At 43.7% G+C, this 20,568-nt stretch overlaps 1 protein-coding gene across 1 annotated transcript in view; it reads left to right on the top strand.

Moving 5' to 3' along the window:
- PWP2 (PWP2 small subunit processome component) overlaps positions 1-20,568 on the top strand; it is a 360,035-nt gene that overhangs the window by 269,234 nt on the left and 70,233 nt on the right. Inside the window, exon 16 of the mRNA XM_033941702.1 lies at positions 3,655-3,763. Coding sequence (XP_033797593.1) covers positions 3,655-3,763 — 109 coding nt within the window. The remainder of the gene's footprint in view (positions 1-3,654; positions 3,764-20,568) is intronic.

Raw genomic sequence — 20,568 nt, 5'->3', positions numbered from 1 at the left:
AAAGGAGAGCCAGGCCGCCTCCTTTTCAGTTAGTTCTGGGAGAGAAGAGGCCTTGGTAGCTGTGGGAGCAAAGTTCGTTTTGAGTAAGTTGGTCATCTTTTGTGATCCAGGATTCTGTGATGAATAGGAATACGGAGTCTGAATCCTCGAGTAGGTCTTTCAAGATTTGAATCTTATTACAAGCGGATCTGGCATTGCAATAAAGTGTCGGGACTAGGGTGAGAGAGTCAGAGGCAGGGTCAGAGAGAGTGGAAGCGGGGACAAGTTTTAGAGAGGCATGGTTGACTTTACGAGGGTTTTTATAGGATGTGTGGTGTTTGGAGTGTATCAGCGTGGGAATTCTGAGGCCAGGGCAGGTACTGCGGGCATTTGCAGGGTCGAGGAGGTTGGGGGAAGGGTGTGTCAGGCAGGAGGAGAGTTTGAGAGAAGAGCAAAGTAGGAGAAGAAGGAGCCAAGAAGGCGACTTCATGATGAGAGTTGGGGAACCTATGTGCTAGACAGGCCTATTTGGGGCATGTGAGAGTAGGTTAAAGATAGAGGAGCGGCTAGATAATGACGTACTAGGTATCGGCATAAACGATATTAGAATAAACTAGTAGAGCGTTTTTAAATTGGAAAAGTTCTGAAATTGATCTAGTGGAAGGGGAGTGAAGATAATCCGGCTGTTGATTCAGTGCTCAAATTAGCATAGACTGTTAAATACAATAGGCATTTAACAGATTATTTAAGAATCGACAATAGTTATCAAATATTAAGAAACAGCAAGCATTTAACAAATTATAAAATTCAACAAGTATTTAACACAATTTTTTGTTTACTTTTGCTTATTATATATATATATATATTTTTTTTTTTTTGAGAGCTAGTAATATATTTGAGAGCTAGTAATATATATATATATTTTTTGAGAGCTAGTAATTATACTGTACAGTTGAATGAATTCACGATAATACTTAACAATTGGAAAAGTTTTCCCTGTTGGCTCGGGGGATGGGCGGAGCAGTGTTCCCACGCTCTTCTCCTCTCTGGATGGCTCTATGTTCCCAGCAGCCCGCAGGTATCGGTGTGGGGGCTGAGAAATGGCTATGTGCCTCAGGAATTGCTGATTTTTCAAAGTCAGAGGTCTCCTGTTGGATCAGGGAGAGACAGAGCAGTGCTCCCACGCTCTTCTCCTCTCTGGATGCCTCCGTGTTCCTAGCAGCCCGCAGGTATCGGTGTGGGGGCTGTGAAATGGCTGTGTGCCTCAGGAATTGCTGATTTTTCAAAGGCAGAGGTCTCCTGTTGGATCGGGGAGAGACAGAGCAGTGCTCCCACGCTCTTCTCCTCTTTGGATGCCTTGAAAGAGCATGGTGAGATTATTCAAAAATATGAGCAACAGATAAGCAGGTTAAAGATTTACAATAGAAATGGTTAAGGAAAGATCTGTAATTAAAAAAAAAAAAGGAATATATTGAAAATTTCCAAAGGAAAAATAATTTGAGACATATAAATTTTCCCAGGTCTCCAGTAACCTCTGCTATTGAGATGGTTCATAGATATTTGTGAGAAGCTTTATTGTTTTCTTCTGATAATTTGCCACTTATTCTAAGAGCACAATATCTGACCATCAAACCTAAACAAATTAGTTCTACATCATTGGGTAGAACAGAGACTGCTGGCGGTGAAATGGATTTTTGACAAATTTTTTGGAAAATTCTCTCAAGGTGATCATTGAAAAGACGACACTTGTGATAACTTTTGCCCTGGAGTTGATAGAGACTTGATTCTCAGAACTTCCTTCAGACATATGAATACTTACCCCCTCTTTTACTAAGGTGCGCTAGCCGATTTAGTTTGCACTAACTGATTTAACACACGCTAAATGCTAACACGTCCATTACAGTCTATGGACGCGTTAGCATTTAGTGCTCACTAAATCTGCTAGCACACCTTAGTAAAAGGGAGCCTTAATTTTTAGGCTCAATAATACGTATTTTTCCAGATATTTTACAAGTGTCACAACAGAGAAGAAGGGACACTTTGCCTATAGACCTAGAGTTCTTTCTTTAGGTGCTACATTTGTTTTGATGTTTCCTGCAAAATCCTGTGTGACCTATGGTGGTAAAATTTTTCTCTTTTTTGAGCCTAAACAATTGATGGAATTTATTGTGGCTAGAGAAGGTGGGGGTGTTGTCATTGAGTCTATTGTAGAAAATGACATGGTGACTGTTACCTGCGGCTAACCCGTAGGAATGGGGTGAAAAAAAGACTTGTAGCCATGGGTACGGGGACAAGGCCATTCACTGCCCTGTGGAGCAGTGAATGGCCTTGTCCCCGCAGTAAAGTATCTGCCATGCATTGCCTCCCTTCCCACCCCTCCCAGTCAGCAGCCTTCCTTACGATCATGCGGTCCAGCAGCTCACTCCATACCGATCACTGTGGGCCAGGCATCTCTTCCCCTCATCAGGCCATCTCCCTCCCTTTCCCTCATCTTCGCTTGCGCTTTTCAGAGTTTTTACTCTCCGAGCAGCCCTGATGCCACAGTCTTCTCACAAGTCACACATGACTGCCCTGAAACCTCTCCTCTGACACGAGCCGCCCAGGCAGAAACAGGAAGTTGTCAGAGAAGTTTCAGGGCAGCCACGCTTGACTTGTGAGAAGGCCTTCTCACAAGTCACATGCAGCTGCCCTGAAACTTCTCCTCTGACACAACTTCCTGTTTCCTCCTGAGATACTGGAAGGGGTATGGGAAAGAGGTGGCAAGCTGTAGGTAGACACAATTGAGGACTGGAAAGTAAGAAAGTAGACAAGAGGTAGAAAACAAAAGAAAAGGAAGGGAGAAGAGAGAGAGATACCAGAGCATTGGGGGAGAGAGAAGAGACAGATACCTGATCTGAAGAGAGAAAAGGAGGAGAGAGATGCTAAAAACCACCTGGGGGAGGGAGTGAAAGATGGAAGGGAAGAAGACAGAGATGTCAGATCATAGGGGGAGCAGACGGAAAAAAATGGGTGCCAGACCAATGTGTGTGTGTGTGGGGGGGGGGAGATATGGAAGAGAGAGACAAACAGTTTCTGGTAGAGGCATAGAAATAGAACAAATGCCATATGGAAGAGGCAGACAGTGGATGGGAGGAAGAGAAAGACGAGAAGATGAGGAAAGCAGAAACCAGACAACCTAGTTTTAGGATAATGTAGTATTTTAGCTGTGTTGATAAATGTCCTGCCAGCTGAATATATCTTCCTCTAGTGCGGCAGCCAGAACTCTGATTAGTTGTGTTGATAAACATTTATAAACAAAGGGCTCCTTTTACTAAGCTGTGATAGCGGTTTTAGCATTGAGCTGGCATTAGTTCTTGGTGCTTAGCGCAGGGGTTAGTGCTTGCTAATCTGCAGCGTGCGCTAAAAATGCTACCGCAGAATAGTAAAAGGAGCCTAAAGCCCTGCCAGCTGAAGATCTTTTTCTAGTGCGGCAGCCAGAACTTTGATTTATAAAATAACAATTGTACAGAATATTGTTTCTTTTTATACTTTAATAAATTAAGTTCAGTATAAAACTATTCGAGGCTTGTGTGGATGGGATCAGATGGTAACCTGCAGCTGATGTTCTGTGGACTATTTGGTGACTTGGTATTTTGCAGAACTTTTTTTTGGTAACCACCAGTGGGTGTTTTACAGGAATATCTGGATCGCAGGAAAATGACAGAGTTTGGCAGTCTGGCTCTGTTGGATGAGGGAGCCGGGGATGGAAATACCATTGACCTTGCTCTACCAGGTGTAAAGAGAGGTACAACACATATGTAGTCCTGTTATTTATACTGTGCTCAAGTAGGGATAAATACTACCTGTAAGATATTAAGCTATACTTAAAGTACTGCTCATGCTTTGTTTTTCATTGTATTTTAGATAGAGAGATATAACTCTTGCAATCTGTTACACTGTATTGCAATAGACAGGTACATATGAAGTTTGTTGTAAACTAGAGAATGACACGGGGAAAAAATCTGTACCCATCACCGCCCCGTCCCCGGCCCACCGTCTTCTTCACCGCCCCGTCACCACCATCCCCTTCACCGCCCCGTCACCACCATCCCCTTCACCGCCCCGTCACCATCACTGCCATCCCATTCACTTCCTCCGCAGCATCCATATAAGCCTTAGTACTGCAATATTTAGCTTATTCCTTTCTTATAAATCAAAGTTCTGGCTGCTGAACTAGAGAAAGAGATGTTCAGCTGGCAGGGCTTTGTCTATAAATTTTTATCAACACAACTAATATACTACTTTATCCTAAAGCAAAAAATAAATAAATAAATAGAATTTTTTTTTTCTACCTTTGTTGTCTGGTTTCTGCTTTCCACATCTTCTCATTCAATTCCTTCCATCCACTGTGTGTCTTCTCTCTGCATCTTCCATTTGCTGTTACTGTGCCTCTCCCTTCACCCTCCCCCCCAATTGGTCTAGCACCGATCTTCTTCCCTCCGCTCCCCCATAGTCTGGCATCTGTCTTCCACATTTCCCTTCAGGGTCTGTTCCTCTCTACCCTCTTTCAATGTCTGTTCTATTCCTTTCTACCACCACCCTTCCCTCCCTCCTTCACCATCTGTTCCTTTCTACCACCCTTTAGCTCCTCTCGGGTTTTTGGGAGTTGGTCTTTCAGAAAATATCTAGAATATTATATAAGAAGGTGCCTGCTTCTTGGCGACAGCATTGCTTCATTGGCCTGAGATTATTTTGGAGCAGGGGGAGTCCAGCTTCTGTAAGCTGGCTCTCACAGCTGCCAGACTGATGCTGGCAACCAGTTGGAACCAATCTGTGTCGCCAGATTGGGCAATGGTGGTTCAGAAGCTCCAACAGTAAATAGGGAAACAAATCTTTGGAATGCAATCCATATTGGATCTGGAGTTCTGAAAAGGGTTGCACCCTCCCCAAAGGTACATCACAAAATTGGCCTATACAGACCAAACCCAAGAAACAAACACCCCATCCCCACGGCCTGGTGCAAACTCAGGGTTAAATCTTAAAGGGCAAACAAAGAATAGCACTTGTTTAAACTGGTACAAATTTGGAATAAACTTCCTGACTCTGTCAGATAGATAGGTCAGCTACAACAATTCTGGAAAGATCTAAAATCTTGGCTGTTCACACAATATCTTAAAGGCTTACCTACTGAAGTGCTGCAGTAATAGTATATTTTATTATTTCGGTTTCTTACTCAATTTTATACCTTAATCAACTATCAATGTTTTTTCTGGAAATGATGCATTAATAGCATTTTCTTTTTAGGCTTATATTTTGTCTTTTTGACTTAATCATTTGTGAACCGAGTCGAGCTTCTTCGGGAGATGACCCGTATATAAACTGAAGATTAGATTAGATTGTTCTCCAGCATCCTCCCCTGCACTATCCTCCATATATGAAGAGTCGTCTTCACAGATGACAAACTACCAGTCACCCTGCCCCTGCAAGGAACCAAGGGAAGATGTATCAAGGGGACTCTCCCCACTGTCGACTGTTCTATTTCCACCCTCTATTTTGAAATCTGCACCTGCCATTCAATAAGGGGTCGTAATTGGGCCCCCCTCCCGCTTACCCAGAGAAAGGACCTGCTTCCCCACCCTGGGGTGTCTACCAGCCAAATAAATTGATAAATAGTGTGCTACAAGCCCTCCAACACTGAACGACTCGCCCACAGCTGGAGAATTTGAAACAAAAACAAGTCTAGGCAAAATCATAATTTTTACCACCTCAATCCTACCCAACCAGGAAAGATACAGACCTCCCCATATATCAAAATCATCCCTAAAATGGCAAAACGATGGGTCTAATTAAAATCATACAAATTCATTCCCAGGGGTCCAAAGTAGACTCTCAGGTAACGCAAGGATGTTCAGACACACTGAAATGGAAAGTGCAATCTTTCAACCATATCCATTGACAAACTCACATTCAACAGTTTTGACTTTCCCCAGTTAACCCAGAAGCCCGACACTTTACTAAAGTCATCCAACTTTGCCATAACTGCCGTTAAAGAACCCTCTGGCTCCTGCAAGATAAATAGTAAGTCATCCGCAAAAAGGCTTACCTTGTATTCCCTTCCCAACATTCAAGCTCCTACAATTTGTGGATTGCTTTGTACCCTTTGAGCCAAAGGTAAATCAATTAGGCTAGGATTGATTTTGTATTTTTGCATAAAGCCCTTTTTTCTTTCTCCAGGTGGGCAATCATAGAGGTTATTATATTGTCAGACCATGCCCCTGTGTGGGTGAGGTTGCAGGAGAGGAATAGTAGGGGGGCTTTTCGATGATCCCAGTGGCCCAGAGTGTGGAACATTTTTTAGGAGAGTACTTGGAACTTAATGACAGAAGAGGTGTCTTCTGAAGCTCTACGGGAAGGACTGAAGGTGACCTTAAGAGGCCACTTAATAGCTATTGTAGTTCAGCGTAAATGACAGAGGCTGCAGGAAGAATGAGGTTTGCATCATTTGCTAACTGTTTTGGAGGCACAACGTAAATATCAGCTGGGTAGGGGTGATATTTTAGCATGCTTGGGGGAAGTTTGGAAGAGGTTTAGGGATATGGAGGTGGAAGTGTTACAGTATAAACTACAGTTGGTATGGTAGCATTTTATTTTGAATTTAATGATAAGGCTAGTAGGCTCCTAGATTACAGATTGAAGTTGAGGTGCACCACAATGGACATTGTAGGGGATCAAAAGATACAGGACCACTTTGTGGAATTTTATAAAGCTTTATTTATGCCTGATGATGTGGTGGGGGGAGCTAGATATTTGGAATTACAAGGGTAAATCAAAAAGCAAAGGCAAAATACATCTAATGGCTTTAATAGAAGTAACTGTGAGCAACTGAACATATCACTTGTCGTTCATGTGGACTATGTGGAAGATGCATTTCTTGTATCGTTGAACTAGCTTCTGCATTCCTGCAGAGAAGAAGGTTTTTTATTATATAGAAAGGTCTTAACCATATATCAACCCTGTAAATATAAACAAAATAGGTAAAGGGAAGATAATTTAATAAATGTATGAAGTAATCAAATTATCAAAATAACACTTTAAGACTAAAATAAAAGCCATAATAGCATCTGATATGAAAAATCTAAACAAAAATATTATCATAAATATTCAAAATGTAGTTGAAATTAAATCGTAATCCTTATTGAGTATTTAAGTGTTTACAGGGAACTGTGGTGGACATATCATAAATTATACAGACTTCAATCTTTGGAACCTCTTATGATATATACCATTCCAAGTTCCTGTCTTGTATATTGTTATAATCATTTATGACTCTGTTTATATGGACAGGAAATCATCCTAAGGTTTCGAGAACAACTCTAAAGATCAGTAGATGGAAGGGTGGATTGGCAATGCCTAATGTGAAAAGATATTTTCAGGCAGCTCAACTGTATGCTCTCTTGGCCTGACAAACTCAGTGGGTATTACTAAAACTTTGCCTTTTCTCTCATAAATTTAAAGCTAGGATACTGAACCAACAGATAATTTTAAAAAAGGATGGCGCACCTCTCCATCTTAGGTAAAGGTGCGAAGAAAATGACTGTTTGTTCAAATGTGGTCCCCATTTTTGGACACCTTGACCCTGCAAATGCAAAGTATTATGCTTAATGTTTTGTCATATTAAATTCTTCACCTCGTATTTTTGGGGAAGAAGACACCTGACTCCTTGTGGTTTTTCTGACTACACTAATATTTCTTGTGTTTAGAATGGTTGGGTGGGAGAGAATTTGGGTAAGGGAGGGGTATTTTCTTGTTTCAGTCTTGCACTATATATTGTAATTTTGTAAAATTAAAACAATTCAGTAAAATTCAATAATAAAATATATTCTCAAAAAAGAGGATGGAAATGGAAAATTCAAATGTAATAGTGTGGTTATAGAAGCTGCATTTATATGGTTTTATGAAGAACTCTATTAAAAGGACAGAGATAAATATGATCATGCTTGGAAAAGATTCCTATGTCCAGACTGCTGCGGGAGCAAATTGAATTACTTGAATTAAAAATAGAGCAGGAGATTGGGGAAGCAATAAAATCCTTAAAAGAAAGGAAGTTATTTGTGTTGGATGTATTTTCCATTATGTTATATAAGAAATTTAGGGATTGTTTGATTTGACCCCCTGGTATCAATGTTCAGTGCACTGTTAAGGGAGGGAAGGTTATCAGAGGATGCTCTGACTGCTGAGATAGTTGCATTCCACCAAAACATGATAAAACCCTCTGTAGCTTTGAGAGACATTTCCATAATTAATTTGGATGCCAAAATATTGGTTAAAGGTTTAGCTGCATGATTGCAGATATTAATTTCCATATTAGTAAATGAGTAGAAAAATGGCCTAATGGTTAGTGCAGTGGACCGAGATCCTGGAGAACTGGGTTCAATTCCCACTGCAGCTCCTTGTGACCCTGCAAAAATCACTTACCCATTCATATTAAAAAAAACCTTAACATTATGAGCCCACTAGGGACAGAGACAATACCTGTATATAATGTTCTCCCTATAACTAGTAGCGTTATAGAAATGATTAGCATATATACTCAAATATAAGTTGATCTGAATATAAGTCGAGATCCCCTTCCCCCCCATAAAAGAGGAAAAATGGTTGACTTGAATATAAGTTGGGTGACTTAATATTCAAGTGTCCTGCCTTATCAAGCTCTGCACCCAGCCCCCTTCCTTCCTCCCCTGTCAGGCTCTGCACCTAGCACCCTTCCTTCCCCCCCATGTCAGGCATTGCACCAGCCCCCTTCCTTCCTTCTCCCCCCCTGTCAGGCATTGCACCAGCTCCCTTCCTTCCTTCCCCTCCCTGTCAGGCATTGCACTGGCCCCCTTTCTTCCTTTCCCCCTCCCCTGTCAGACTCTGCACCCTTCCTTTCCCATCAGACTCTGCACCCTCTCTCCCTGCCCTAGCCTTATAGATACTTCATCTGACGATCCACAGTGGCAGTGCAGCGGGCAGGAGCGAAAGTTCAAAGTTCCTGCCCTGCCGCTAACCGGCTACCAGAGTTTCTTTGCTGCTGAGCAACATGAGCTAATATCTGTTAGCGCATGCTAACCTTCAGTAAAAGGGCTCCCAAGCTACCTCTTTGATTTGTTGTAGGAATGCCACAAAGGAAACACACACACACAGTTTTAGAATCGGGATGGAGGAGCTCCCTAATGGATGGTCTCTCACCCATTTATTGAGACTCTTAGCTCCATTAATTACTTAGTTAATGCTCTACAAGGTTATAATTTCATAATTCATTTACAGTGGGGATTAGACCAAGGTAATTCATTGTTTACATATTTCATGTGATTCTCAAAGTTACTATCTCATATGACATATGAATTAGAGAGTTGCGCGGGACAGAAATCCCACCCATCCCCACCAGGATCCTCTCCGTCCCCACCTGTCCCAATCAGGATCCTCTCCGTCCCCATCCATCCCCGCAAGGAATTACCTCCATCCCCGCACGTCCCCATATAAAGCAGCAATTACTTCTGACAGGATCATCAATTCCACAGTTTCTTTTGTGTTTGCGCTGCTGTTTTCCTTGTGGGATCTCTTTGGTGGAACCTTTTTTTTTGTTTTCTGTTCAGGTAATTAACTTATAAACCCCCTCTTTTACTAAGGCTGACATGTCCATTATATTATATGGACGAATCCTGCTTCCAAAGCCTTCCATCCCCGTGGGAGTCCTGTGGGCCAGAGGGGTGTCCCTGTGGGAGTCCTGTGGGTTAGGGGGGATTCCTGCGGGACCCCTGCGGGACCCGCAGGATTCCCGCTATCCCTGTTCCCGTGCAGACCTCTAATATGAATACATAATAACAGTTACAGTAAAGTGATTCCCAATGTGTACATTTACATTACATTAGGGATTTCTATTCCGCCATTACCTTGCGGTTCAAGGCGGATTACAAAAGATTAATAAAAACGGTGTTACAATGGGAGAACTATTGATTAGCTAGAGAGGTAAGTAGTAGATCTTTTAAACATTTCACGGGTTGTTAAGGGTAAGGCGGTTTGCAAAAGAATTAAGAAGGGGGTCACAATGGAAGCTCTGTTGTTGTTACTAGTGAAGTAAAGGGTAGATCAATTGTCAGTTTTAGAGTTATTAAGAGTACGTGGTGTTATGGCTGCTTCCAGAATTTCTTGAAAAGTATAGTTTTTATTTCTTTTCTGAATGTCTTGTAGTCTGGGGTGGTCGTCAGAAGGTTGGAAATCTGGTTGTCCAGCCTTGCGGCTTGAGTGGCTAGGAGGCCGTCGTGTAGTTTTGTTCGTTTTACTTCCTTGATTGGGGGAGGTATGAATGGGGAGTGCGTTTTTCTGTGTCTGGTAGTGGGTGCTTGGATGAGGCGATTGTTCAAGTAAGATGGGCTGTCTCCGTTTAGGGTTTTAAATAACATGCAGTAGAATTTAAATTGGATTCTTTCTTGGATTGGAAGCCAATGTGAGTTGATGTAGGATTCTGTGATATGGTCATATTTTCTCAATGAGTAGATGAGTCTCAAAGCTGTATTTTGGATTGTTTGAAGTTGTCTAATCATAGTAACAGGGCAAGGAAGGAAGAGGATGTTGCAGTAATCCAGTAGACCTAGTATTAGGGATTGTACTATAAGTTAGAATTGTGTTCTTTCAAAGAATTTCCGGACTAGTCTCAGATTTCTCATGATTGCGAAGGATTTCTGAATTGTTTTGTTTATTTGCGGTTGCATGGTGCAGCATCTGTCTTTGGTCATGCCAAGTAGTTTTATGGTGGTTTGGATGGGATAGTTGATTGCGTTGAGTTCTAAGTTGGTTGTGGTTTGGACCTTGTCATTTTCGAGAAGGATGAATTTGGTTTTGTCTGGGTTGAGTTTAAGTTTGTGATCTTTCATCCAGGTTGTGACTGTTTCAAGTGTTCGGTGAAGTATGTCTGTCATGGTAGGTTTAGAATGATCATATGGGATGAGGATGGTGATGTCATCTGCATAACTATAGGTGGTTATGCCTAGATTGTCCAGATGTGTTCCTAGAGAAGCAGTGTAAAGGTTGAAGAGGGTAGGGGATAGTGGAGATCCTTGTGGTACGCCGCAGGGGTTTGACCAAGGTTCTGATTTTTCTTTGTTTGATTTTACACTGTAGGATCTGGATTTTAGGAAGCCTTCAAACCAAGAGTATACTTTATCTGAGATGCCTATTGCATCTATGATCTGGAGAAGGATGTTGTGATCTAAGTCGAATGCAGCAGTTAGGTCCAGTTGTATGAGAAGCATTTTTTTCCCTGTACTAAGGTATTGTCTGACAGTGTCCATAAGGGAGCCTAGTAGTGTCTCTGTGCTGAAGTTGTTTCTGAAGCCTGATTGCATGAGATGGAGTAGGTTATGGTCATCTAGGTAGTTGGTGAGGAGTTTGGCTACTAGGCCTTCTATAATTTTGACATATAGCGGAATGGAGGCAATAGGTCTAAAGTTAGATGGGTGGTTTTGTGGTACTTTTGGGTCTTTTTGGATAGGGGTGATGACGATTTCACTGAGGTCAGCAGGGAAAATGCCTTCTGTGAGTGTGGATTGAATCCATTGGAGAAGTATGGTGCGGAATTTTACACTGGAGGTAGTAAGGAGATATGAGGGGCAGTGGTTGAGGTCACAGGAGGCATGGCTGTATTTTTTGTAGAATTTATTGAGTTCGGACCATTGTATGTTGGGGAACTGAGACCATGTTCTGTCTGCTGCAGTTGACTCTTTTTCTGAAGGGTGGATTGTGATTGCGTTTTGATGGGGTGGGGTAAGGTTGAGAGTGGCTCTGGTGTTGGTAATTTTGTTCTTGAAGTGTTCTGCTAAGAGGATGGCTGAGGGAGGAGGGGTGTTATTGGTGGTTGTGTAGGGTTTGGTGTCTTGTTAGATCTTTCAAGATTTGGAATAGTTTTTTGGAATCTTGGGTTTCCGTGCCTATGAGATTAGTGTAGTGGGTTTTCCTCTTGTCCTTTAGTAGATTTTTATATTGTTTGTTGATTTTTTTCCAGTCGGTTTTTGTTTGATCTAGGTTAGTTTTTCTCCATTTTCTTTCTAATCTTCTACACTGTCTTTTGAGTTGGAGCAATTCATTATCAAACCACTGGTCTGATTTCCTGCTGGTTCTGGTTTTGGTTTGTAGAGGGGCCATATCATCAAGGATTTTGGTGGTCACATTCTTCCAGTGAGAGATGAAGTCTTTTGGCTCGCAGTCTTGGATAGTTTCGTCTACTTTTGACCAAAAAATAGTTGGCTCGATATGTTTGCGTGCGGTGTATGTGGATTTTTTGGATTGAGGTGTGGGTTTGGTCTTGGTCCAGTTGATGTTGAAGTTGTATGTGTAGTGCTCTGACCATAGGGATGGGGACCATGTTCCATTGGGAGTTTGGATTGATGGGTTGGATGGTTGGTGAGTCATGAATGCTGCAATGTCCAGTTGATGACCTTTTTCATGGGTGGTTTGTGGGTTTAGGATCTGGAAGGATAAGGCATTGAGGAAGGATAGACAGTTATTTGCTGGTGTGGAAGTTGTGTCTTCTAAGTGAAGGTTTATGTCTCCTAGGATAAGGTTATATTCTGCTGTTAATGAGTTTTGGTAGATGAAGTTTTCAAATTCAGGTCTCACTGTGGTCCAGTTTCCTGGTGTTATGTAACAGAGCATGCAGTTTAGTGAGTTTTTTAGTGTTGGGTTTGTGAGATGACATGCGAGGAAGTCCATTTGCGGGGTGGATGTTTTTTCTAGTATGCTTAGGGTTAGGGAGTCCTTGATTATTATTGCTAGTCCTCCTCCTCTTTTTTTCTCTCTGCAGGTCACTGTTATTTTGTATCCCTGCGGGCATACTTCTATTATTCTAGGGTCTGTGTCTGAGGTTAACCAGGTTTCAGTGAGGAATAGGCAGTCAAGGTTTTCGGTTTTTATCCAATTTTTTATGTTTTCTGTTTTGGGTCCTAGGGCTCTGATGTTAACATAGGCACATGTAAGGGAAGCCGTGTCTGTCTGAAGGATGTGAGCTGTTTCAGGGTAGATGAGTGTTTTGGGGGATGGTTGAGGTTTGGTTTTGGGATGTGTTGATCTTCTCCAGGTTGAGTGCTGGCGTGGTGGTTCGAGTTTCTTGATGTGAGTGTTCTTCTGTTGGGAAGTTGGTTGTAATGGAGGTTGTGGTTGTGGTGGGTAAGTTGTTTGCTGCTGCTTTCCAACTAGAAATGAGGAGGATTATCAATAGGGTAGCTAGTGTGTGTGTATTCAGGGATAGCTTCATTTTTGGTGTCTGGGGTTCGGGACTGGACTGGTTCAGAGTGTTAGAGAGGAGGAATGGCTCTCCCTTTGAGTCCCGGCTCTCCTGTGTCCCGGCTGGATCGGGGGGGGGGGGGGGGGGTCAGAGCAGGGCTCCCACGCTGGTCCCGATCTGGCTGGCTGAAGTAAATGTGCAGGCGCTGGGCCTTTTTGTGTCTCCTGTGTCCCGGCTGGATCGGGGGGGGGGGGGGGGGGGGCGGAGCAGGGCTCCCACGCTGGTCCTGATCTGGCTGGCTGAAGTAAATGTGCAGGCGCTGGGCCTTTTTGTATCTCCTGTGTCCCGGCTGGATCGGGGGGGGGGGGCGGAGCAGGGCTCCCACGCTGGTCCCGATCTGGCTGGCTGAAGTAAATGTACAGGCGCTTGGCTTTTTTGTATCTCCTGTATCCCGGCTGGATCGGGGGGGGTCGGAGCAGGGCTCCCACGCTGGTCCCGATCTGGCTGGCTGAAGTAAATGTGCAGGCGCTGGGCCTTTTTGCATCTCCTGTGTCCCGGCTGGATCGGGGGGGGGGGGGGGGCGGAGCAGGGCTCCCACGCTGGTCCCGATCTGGCTGGCTGAAGTAAATGTGCAGGCGCTAGGCATTTTTGTATCTCCTGTGTCCCAGCTGGATCGGGGGGGGGGGGGGGCGGAGCTGGGCTCCCACGCTGGTCCCAATCTGGCTGGCTGAATTAAATGTGCAGGCGCTGGGCCTTTTTGTATCTCCTGTGTCCCAGCTGGAACGGTGGGGGGGGGCGGAGCAGGGCTCCCACGCTGGTCCCGATCTGGCTGGCTGAAGTAAATGTGCAGGCGCTGGGCCTTTTTGTGTCTCCTGTGTCCCGGCTGGATCGGGGGGCAGGGGGCAGAGCAGGGCTCCCACGCTGGTCCTGATCTGGCTGGCTGAAGTAAATGTGCAGGTGCTGGGCCTTTTTGTGTCTCCTGTGTCCCGGCTGGATCAGAGGGGGGTGGAGCAGGGCTCTCAAATCTTACTATAGCATGTGACAGACCAAAGGTTATAATGCATGCTCCTTAAGCTCTCTTGATTAGCCTAAACTTAGGGCCTGCACATAGGCAAAGTCTGATTGTTGCCCATATAAGGGATGCTTAAACAAGATAAGGGTAAACCTGTGTCAGGTTAATATGTGGCAAGAGAGTCTTGGTCTTGTGACAAAAGGGGAGGGGGGACTGCCTAAGCATTCTGTCTCAAGGTGCAAACCTTTTTCCTTGCTTTGATAAGAGGGAAAGAGAAAGAATTCATACTTCTGCACAGGGCCTAGATCCGTACACAGGGCCTAGATCAGTGTGCTGGTCTGGCCTGGTTCAGAATTGCCTGTGTGCGGACCTTGCCTGTGTTCTGATGCCTTGGATTAGAACTTATCAGATCTCCATCCCTACATTTCCCCTTATTTTACTATTTTAAGGGCTTTACGGAGGTAGGCAAATCTGCTCGGGATAATTTGCAATAGCGACCATAAAATGGACTTATGAGCAATTTAAACAAGGAAGGCAGGCATAGAAAAACAACAGAAGGAAATCAAGAGACCTATTTCAAAGAGGAGATATTGCAGAATAACCCGGATCCACTGGCCAGATGGGAGCCATGCCCATAAAGCATTCCAGCACTCTGGTAAGTTATTGAGTTCTTGATTTAACAAGCTAAGTGCTGTGTGAGGTATGATCGATGGATTTGGGGGGGGGGGTTTCTAATGTACAAGCTAATCGGGGGTAAAGGTTTATTAATTCTAAATGCTAACCCAGGTACACCAAATGAAGAGACTGTCAAAGAGATAAGTTCAGCTTTTGAGAGCAAGTTAAAGCATAATTATCAGAGGGTATAGAGACAGAGAGTCTTGCTCTAGCAATTCTGGGATTAATCAATTGTTTGTTTACCAAGGCTGCCCCAAATCTTCTCAGGCAGCCTTGCGTATGGTGTGTTAAATTAGCGGGGATATCCTGCAGGCAGGACAAGGAGAGCATTAATATATGAAATATTTACAAAATGCGAATAGTTCCATAAAGCTAGCCCACTGTTAATGCAATTTCTAGTACAATTCTGCACCCTAGCACATGACAGATTTTTGTGATTTGCTACTATGGGGGTATAAACAGTCATGGCATCCCAGGGTAATTTTTGGGCTACGTGTCCCCATGATTTAAACCTGGTACATGATACTTCAGCTTCAGTCATAAAATCGATTAGTTAGGAAATCTTTCTTATTCCCCTTGGTGCTGACTTAATCATTTCCATATAGTGCCTCTGGAAGGTTCAAAATCTAATGTGTTGGTAGTAATGTTTTATTTTTATATGCACATTTCAAATATAACGACACATCCACAATTCACACACCTAATCAAATACATTCTCACACACACAGTCTGGGGCCCCAAACACGTCACACGCATATCGATCACATATTCAATAATTACTAATAAGGTGCATATGTTATAATCAAAATTGTGAGTCCCTATATCTTCCTAAACCAGACGGAGGGGTCTGGCATTAATTAGCATTCCCTAGTAGATATGTGAGGCATATCAAAAAATCCCTAAATGTCCCTAAAATAAGAGAACCTCAAGATTACTTTCCCTATACCCAGAAGTGCCGGGCATAGTAACCTAGAATTAAATGCTTTAAGATGAAGGAGAAATGTCCAGTGCAAACCCTAAAAAGCCCAAATATATGCATAATATGCACAGTTAACTCATGTGAAGGTGATACAAGCAATGAATACACACAAGACAAATTTTTTCTTCTTAGAGTGTGGTGTAAGGGCCAAGTTCTCAAATTAAATTTAAATCGGTAAAAGAACTTGTGATGTGTCAGCAAATAATCAAAAATGTAAATCACTGCCACCTGTGGGATAGGCCTATGACCTACGACAGGTGTTACAGTACATAAAATTATGGGATAAACAAAGAGTTTGTTTCTGAGAACAATGCATGAGGCAATAATAAAGAGAATACAACAGCTAACAAAATATCATGATGGGCCTATTAGATTTTGAAGATCTGCAGTGCTACTATAAAAAGCTTGCACGGCGTGGGTGTATTTTTTGGCAGAAAGGTATTAAACCATAGGACAGGTTTGTTAAATTAAAAAAAGAAAAAGCACAACAGTTGTGAAAATTATCAGTCTTTTTCAAGGTGAGAATGGAAGCGTCTAATGTGTCCCCGAGTCACAGGATCAGTCTTAGAATAATGCTTTCTTTTCCGAGAATGGAAGCTTTTAATGTGTGCCCAAGTCACAGGATCAGTCTTAGAATAACGCTTTCTTTTCCTGTCGTCTTACTGTGGTATGGGACTTTGTTGTGGTTTCTGTAAGATGGGATCAAATTCAGGAATAGGATTCTGAAAATGCTGATGCTAGGACATTCCTTTCTTCTTCTGTAGTTTCCGAGACTGTCGCACGTGTCTGCTCGGCACCCAAACCAAACCTATAGGAGTTGAGACAGCGACATAACCTTCTCCAGGTTATGAAGGGAGCAGGTGCATGCCAGACAGGATTAGGAGACAGTACTCTGAAAGATAGTTAAAATGGTTAATAATGAACAAAAAAAGGGATAAAGATATTTGAACCTGTCTCAAATTAGGAATGGCATATTTCACTGGTTTATGTTTAAATGATTTTTATTATTCCAGCAGTAAGAAGCAAATACAAACAGTAGTACCATTCAGGAAATAACATTTTCAACAATATAATCAGTTCCCCCCCTCCCCTCCCCAAGAATCCATGGCCAGTCCAACAGCTGAGAGTGGGAATAAAATCTTAAAGATTCAAAAGTCTACTGCGAGCACGCGGTGTGAGGTCCTGCCAGAAGTGCTCCCACACCTGACAAAATTTGCGACCTGGGCCAAGAGTCAAGTCTCCCACCATGCATCTCTCCAGTGTTGCGTGAACTATCATTAGGGATCTCCATTGTGCATATGACGGGGGATCACAGGAGAGCCAGTTGGTGAGGATGGCTCTGGAGATAAATGCTGACATTCCCCTGGGTTTGGGCGAGGCTATATTATAAAATCCAAATAACGCCCTCGGTTGCGGAAGCCATTGCCGTCCCCAAAGCGATGTGGTATATAGGCCAAGATGTCTCCGAAACTGTTGGATTGCGGGGCAGGCCCAAAACATGTGACTCAAAGATGCGTGAGCCTGATTGCATTTCGGGCAAGAATGTGACGCAGTAATCCCCATCCGGGCTGCACGTTCCGGTGGAATGTAAAGTCTAAGAACAATTTTCAATTGCATTTCCCAGTGAGTAATATTGGGTGACACCTTCTGAATGTTCTTCAGGACCCGTTGTAACTGTTGAGCAGTCAACTGGCAATGCAAGTCCTCAGCCCACACTGTCGCTAATATATCCAAATTCGTACTTGGTTGGCAATCCCGGATCCCCACAATATGAAATCGTAGAGGAATCCTCTGTTGGGCTGAAAGGCTGAAGAGTTCCGAAAGCGCCTCCCTGCAGACTTCAGTAAGGGCAGCCACTGGGAGGGACTGAACATAGTGACGTATCTGGTAATAGGCGAAGAGATCATTAGCCTGCAGGTCAGAAGTCCATTGCAGCTCGGCAAATGTGACCAGGCTTCCCTCCTCCGAAAACAGGTGAAAAAGATATTGTAGACCTTGTGCTTGCCACCTAAGAAAGGTGGCATTTTGCATGCCCGGCTGGAAAGCTCCATTGCCCTGTATAGGCAAATATAAAGACACCCTAGAAGACAATTTGGCTGTTTTACAGACCCATCTCCATGTCCTTCTGGCCGGCGTAAAAATGGGGTGGTGAGACACCAAAGGACGCATCCTCGGATCCGCCACATGTAGAAAATAGCTCACATGGAACGGAGCCAGCAAAGATAACTCCAGTGGTGTAGCAAAAAAATCAGATGTTCCTCTAAACCAATCATTAATATGTCTCATCTGACAAGCCATAGCATACCAACATACATTTAATAAATCATAGCACCCCCTATCCCTGGGTAGACACATCCGTAGCAAGGGCATACGTGGTCGCTTACCACCCCATAGAAAACGCTGTAGCTCTTTCGTTAAATGAATGTTATGGGCATGGGACAGCAGCAGAGGTAAAACCTGAAAGCGATATAACCATTTGGGAAAGAGCACCATATTAAAAAGGGCTACCCGGCCCGCCACCGATAAGGGAAAAGTGTTCTGTAGATGTTGTGAGGTGTCTTGAAGCAATGGGGTGATATTGCTGGTGTACAGGGTCGTAAGGTCTCGGGGGATCTGTACCCCCAAATAGCAAATTGAAGTCTGAGCCCACGTAAATGGGAAGTGACCGCTCCATGTCTGTTGTAGTGTCATGGGGCTAGCTAGGGCCATAGATTTCTGGTAGTTCAACGTAAATCCCGAATAAAATTTGAATTCGTCAAGCGCTTGCAATAAATATCGAACAGAGTGAGCGGGGTCAGTTAGCAAAAATAATAGGTCATCTGCAAAGGCCAACACTTTGAGTGAATGAATCCCAAAGTCTACACCCAATATGTCAGGGTCCTGAGACACTGTGCAAAGAAAGGGTTCGAGGTACACTAGAAATAAGAGGGGTGACAGGGGACAGCCCTGTCGAGTTTCCCTCTCAATAGGTATTGGGTCAGTAATAATGTCATTGACAAGTAGTCTTGCTGTTGGAGTGGAATATAAAGTGCGTAATGCCGAGGCGAACCAGCCAGATATCCCCATACAATTTAACACTTCAAAGAGGTACGTCCAATTGACCTGGTCGAACACCTGTGCCACATCCAAACTGAGTAGAAGCATAGGAGTGTGATGGAGTTGCGTGTGCACTAAGGCTATCAATGCTTTACGTACGTTATGTACTGCTTGTCTACCCTGTACAAAGCCGACTTGTGTGGATGCAATCACATCGGGGAGAAGGGTCGCTAATCTATCAGCTAAGATTTTGGACAGAATTTTGATGTCTACATTCAGCAAAGAAATTGGGCGATAGGACTTGGGAGCAGAACTGTCTTTGCCAGGCTTTAATATCAACGTGATTAAAGCCTCATTCGCTTCTCCAGGGAAATGTTCATCCTGGATTACCTGGGAGTAATAGTCCCTCAAAAAAGGACTAAGCTGCCCTGAGAGCAGTTTATAAAATTCTGCCGTAAAGCCATCCGGCCCTGGAGCAGAAAAATTTTGTTGATTGTGGATAGCTTTATGTAGTTCTTTAGAGGTGATGGGTGCATTAAGAAACTTAACATCCGAGTCAGAGAGCGGCTGTAAACCGGAATCCGTGAAATAGCCCTTAATAAGGGGTTCAGCTCCCGAGTCCCGGCGCCCATATATCTTCCCGAAGTGGGACTGAAAAAGTTGTGCAATGTGTTCAGTAGTGTGGTGAAATTGGCCCGTACTATCCTTCAATCCCAGAACATAACGGTGACCCCGCACCTGGGATGTCTAGCGGGCTAATAACTTCCCTGCCCGATTTCCATAGCGATGGTAGCGAAATTTTTGATACAAGAGCATTTTCACCGTGCGCTCATGTATATAGGAGTTGAGGGTCGTTTCCACGGAAGCTAAGTTCCCTAGCGTGGCGGGTCGGGAACAGGGTATACTGACGCTTAGCGCTTGCTAGTTCTTTTTCCAACCGTTGTATTCCCCGGGACAAACGGCGATTACGCGCTATTACATAAGCTATACAATCTCCTCTGAGCACCACCTTAGCCGTGCTCCAAAACAGTGTCGGATCATTGCTATGCTGACCATTAAAGTCTAGGAATTCACCCCATTTAGTCATTAGGTATGTTTTGAAATGGTCGTCAGAAAATAGATAACTAGGGAAGCGCCAACGTACAGGTCCGCGTATACCGAAGCCCACATTCACATCTAGCCAGATCATCGCGTGATCTGAAATCATCGCCGGGCCTATTACCGCTGCATCCACATTTAGAAATGCTCTGCGCGTGGTAAGGATGTAATCTATCCTAGATTGTGTGTTATGTGCTCTGGAGCGGTGTGTGTAATCCCGTTCAGTGGTATGGAGAATTTTCCATGGGTCCACCAGATCTAAAGTGGCGCAAAGATAGGGCAGGCCCCTGGTATGAGATATACTCGCATCAGGTCCCGGCTGAGAACGATCACAAGTCAGGTCAAAACACCTGATTGAAATCCCCTGCAATGTATACCGGATCAGTAACCCGCCCAAGAAGCATTGCAGTGAGACCCTCAAAGAAGGAACGGTCATAGGTATTAGGTGCATATACATTCATCAAATAAAAGGAATATGTGCCTACTGACAACTGCAGCAAGAGGTAGCGGCCCTGTGGGTCCGAGGCTACTATTTTTGCAGTGTAAGGCAAT

This window comes from Geotrypetes seraphini, chromosome 4, assembly GCF_902459505.1.
Source record: "Geotrypetes seraphini chromosome 4, aGeoSer1.1, whole genome shotgun sequence".
Classification (NCBI taxonomy): Eukaryota; Metazoa; Chordata; class Amphibia; order Gymnophiona; family Dermophiidae; genus Geotrypetes; species Geotrypetes seraphini.
Note: the sequence above shows the minus strand (reverse complement) of the source record. Positions and strands in the feature narration are given on the sequence as shown.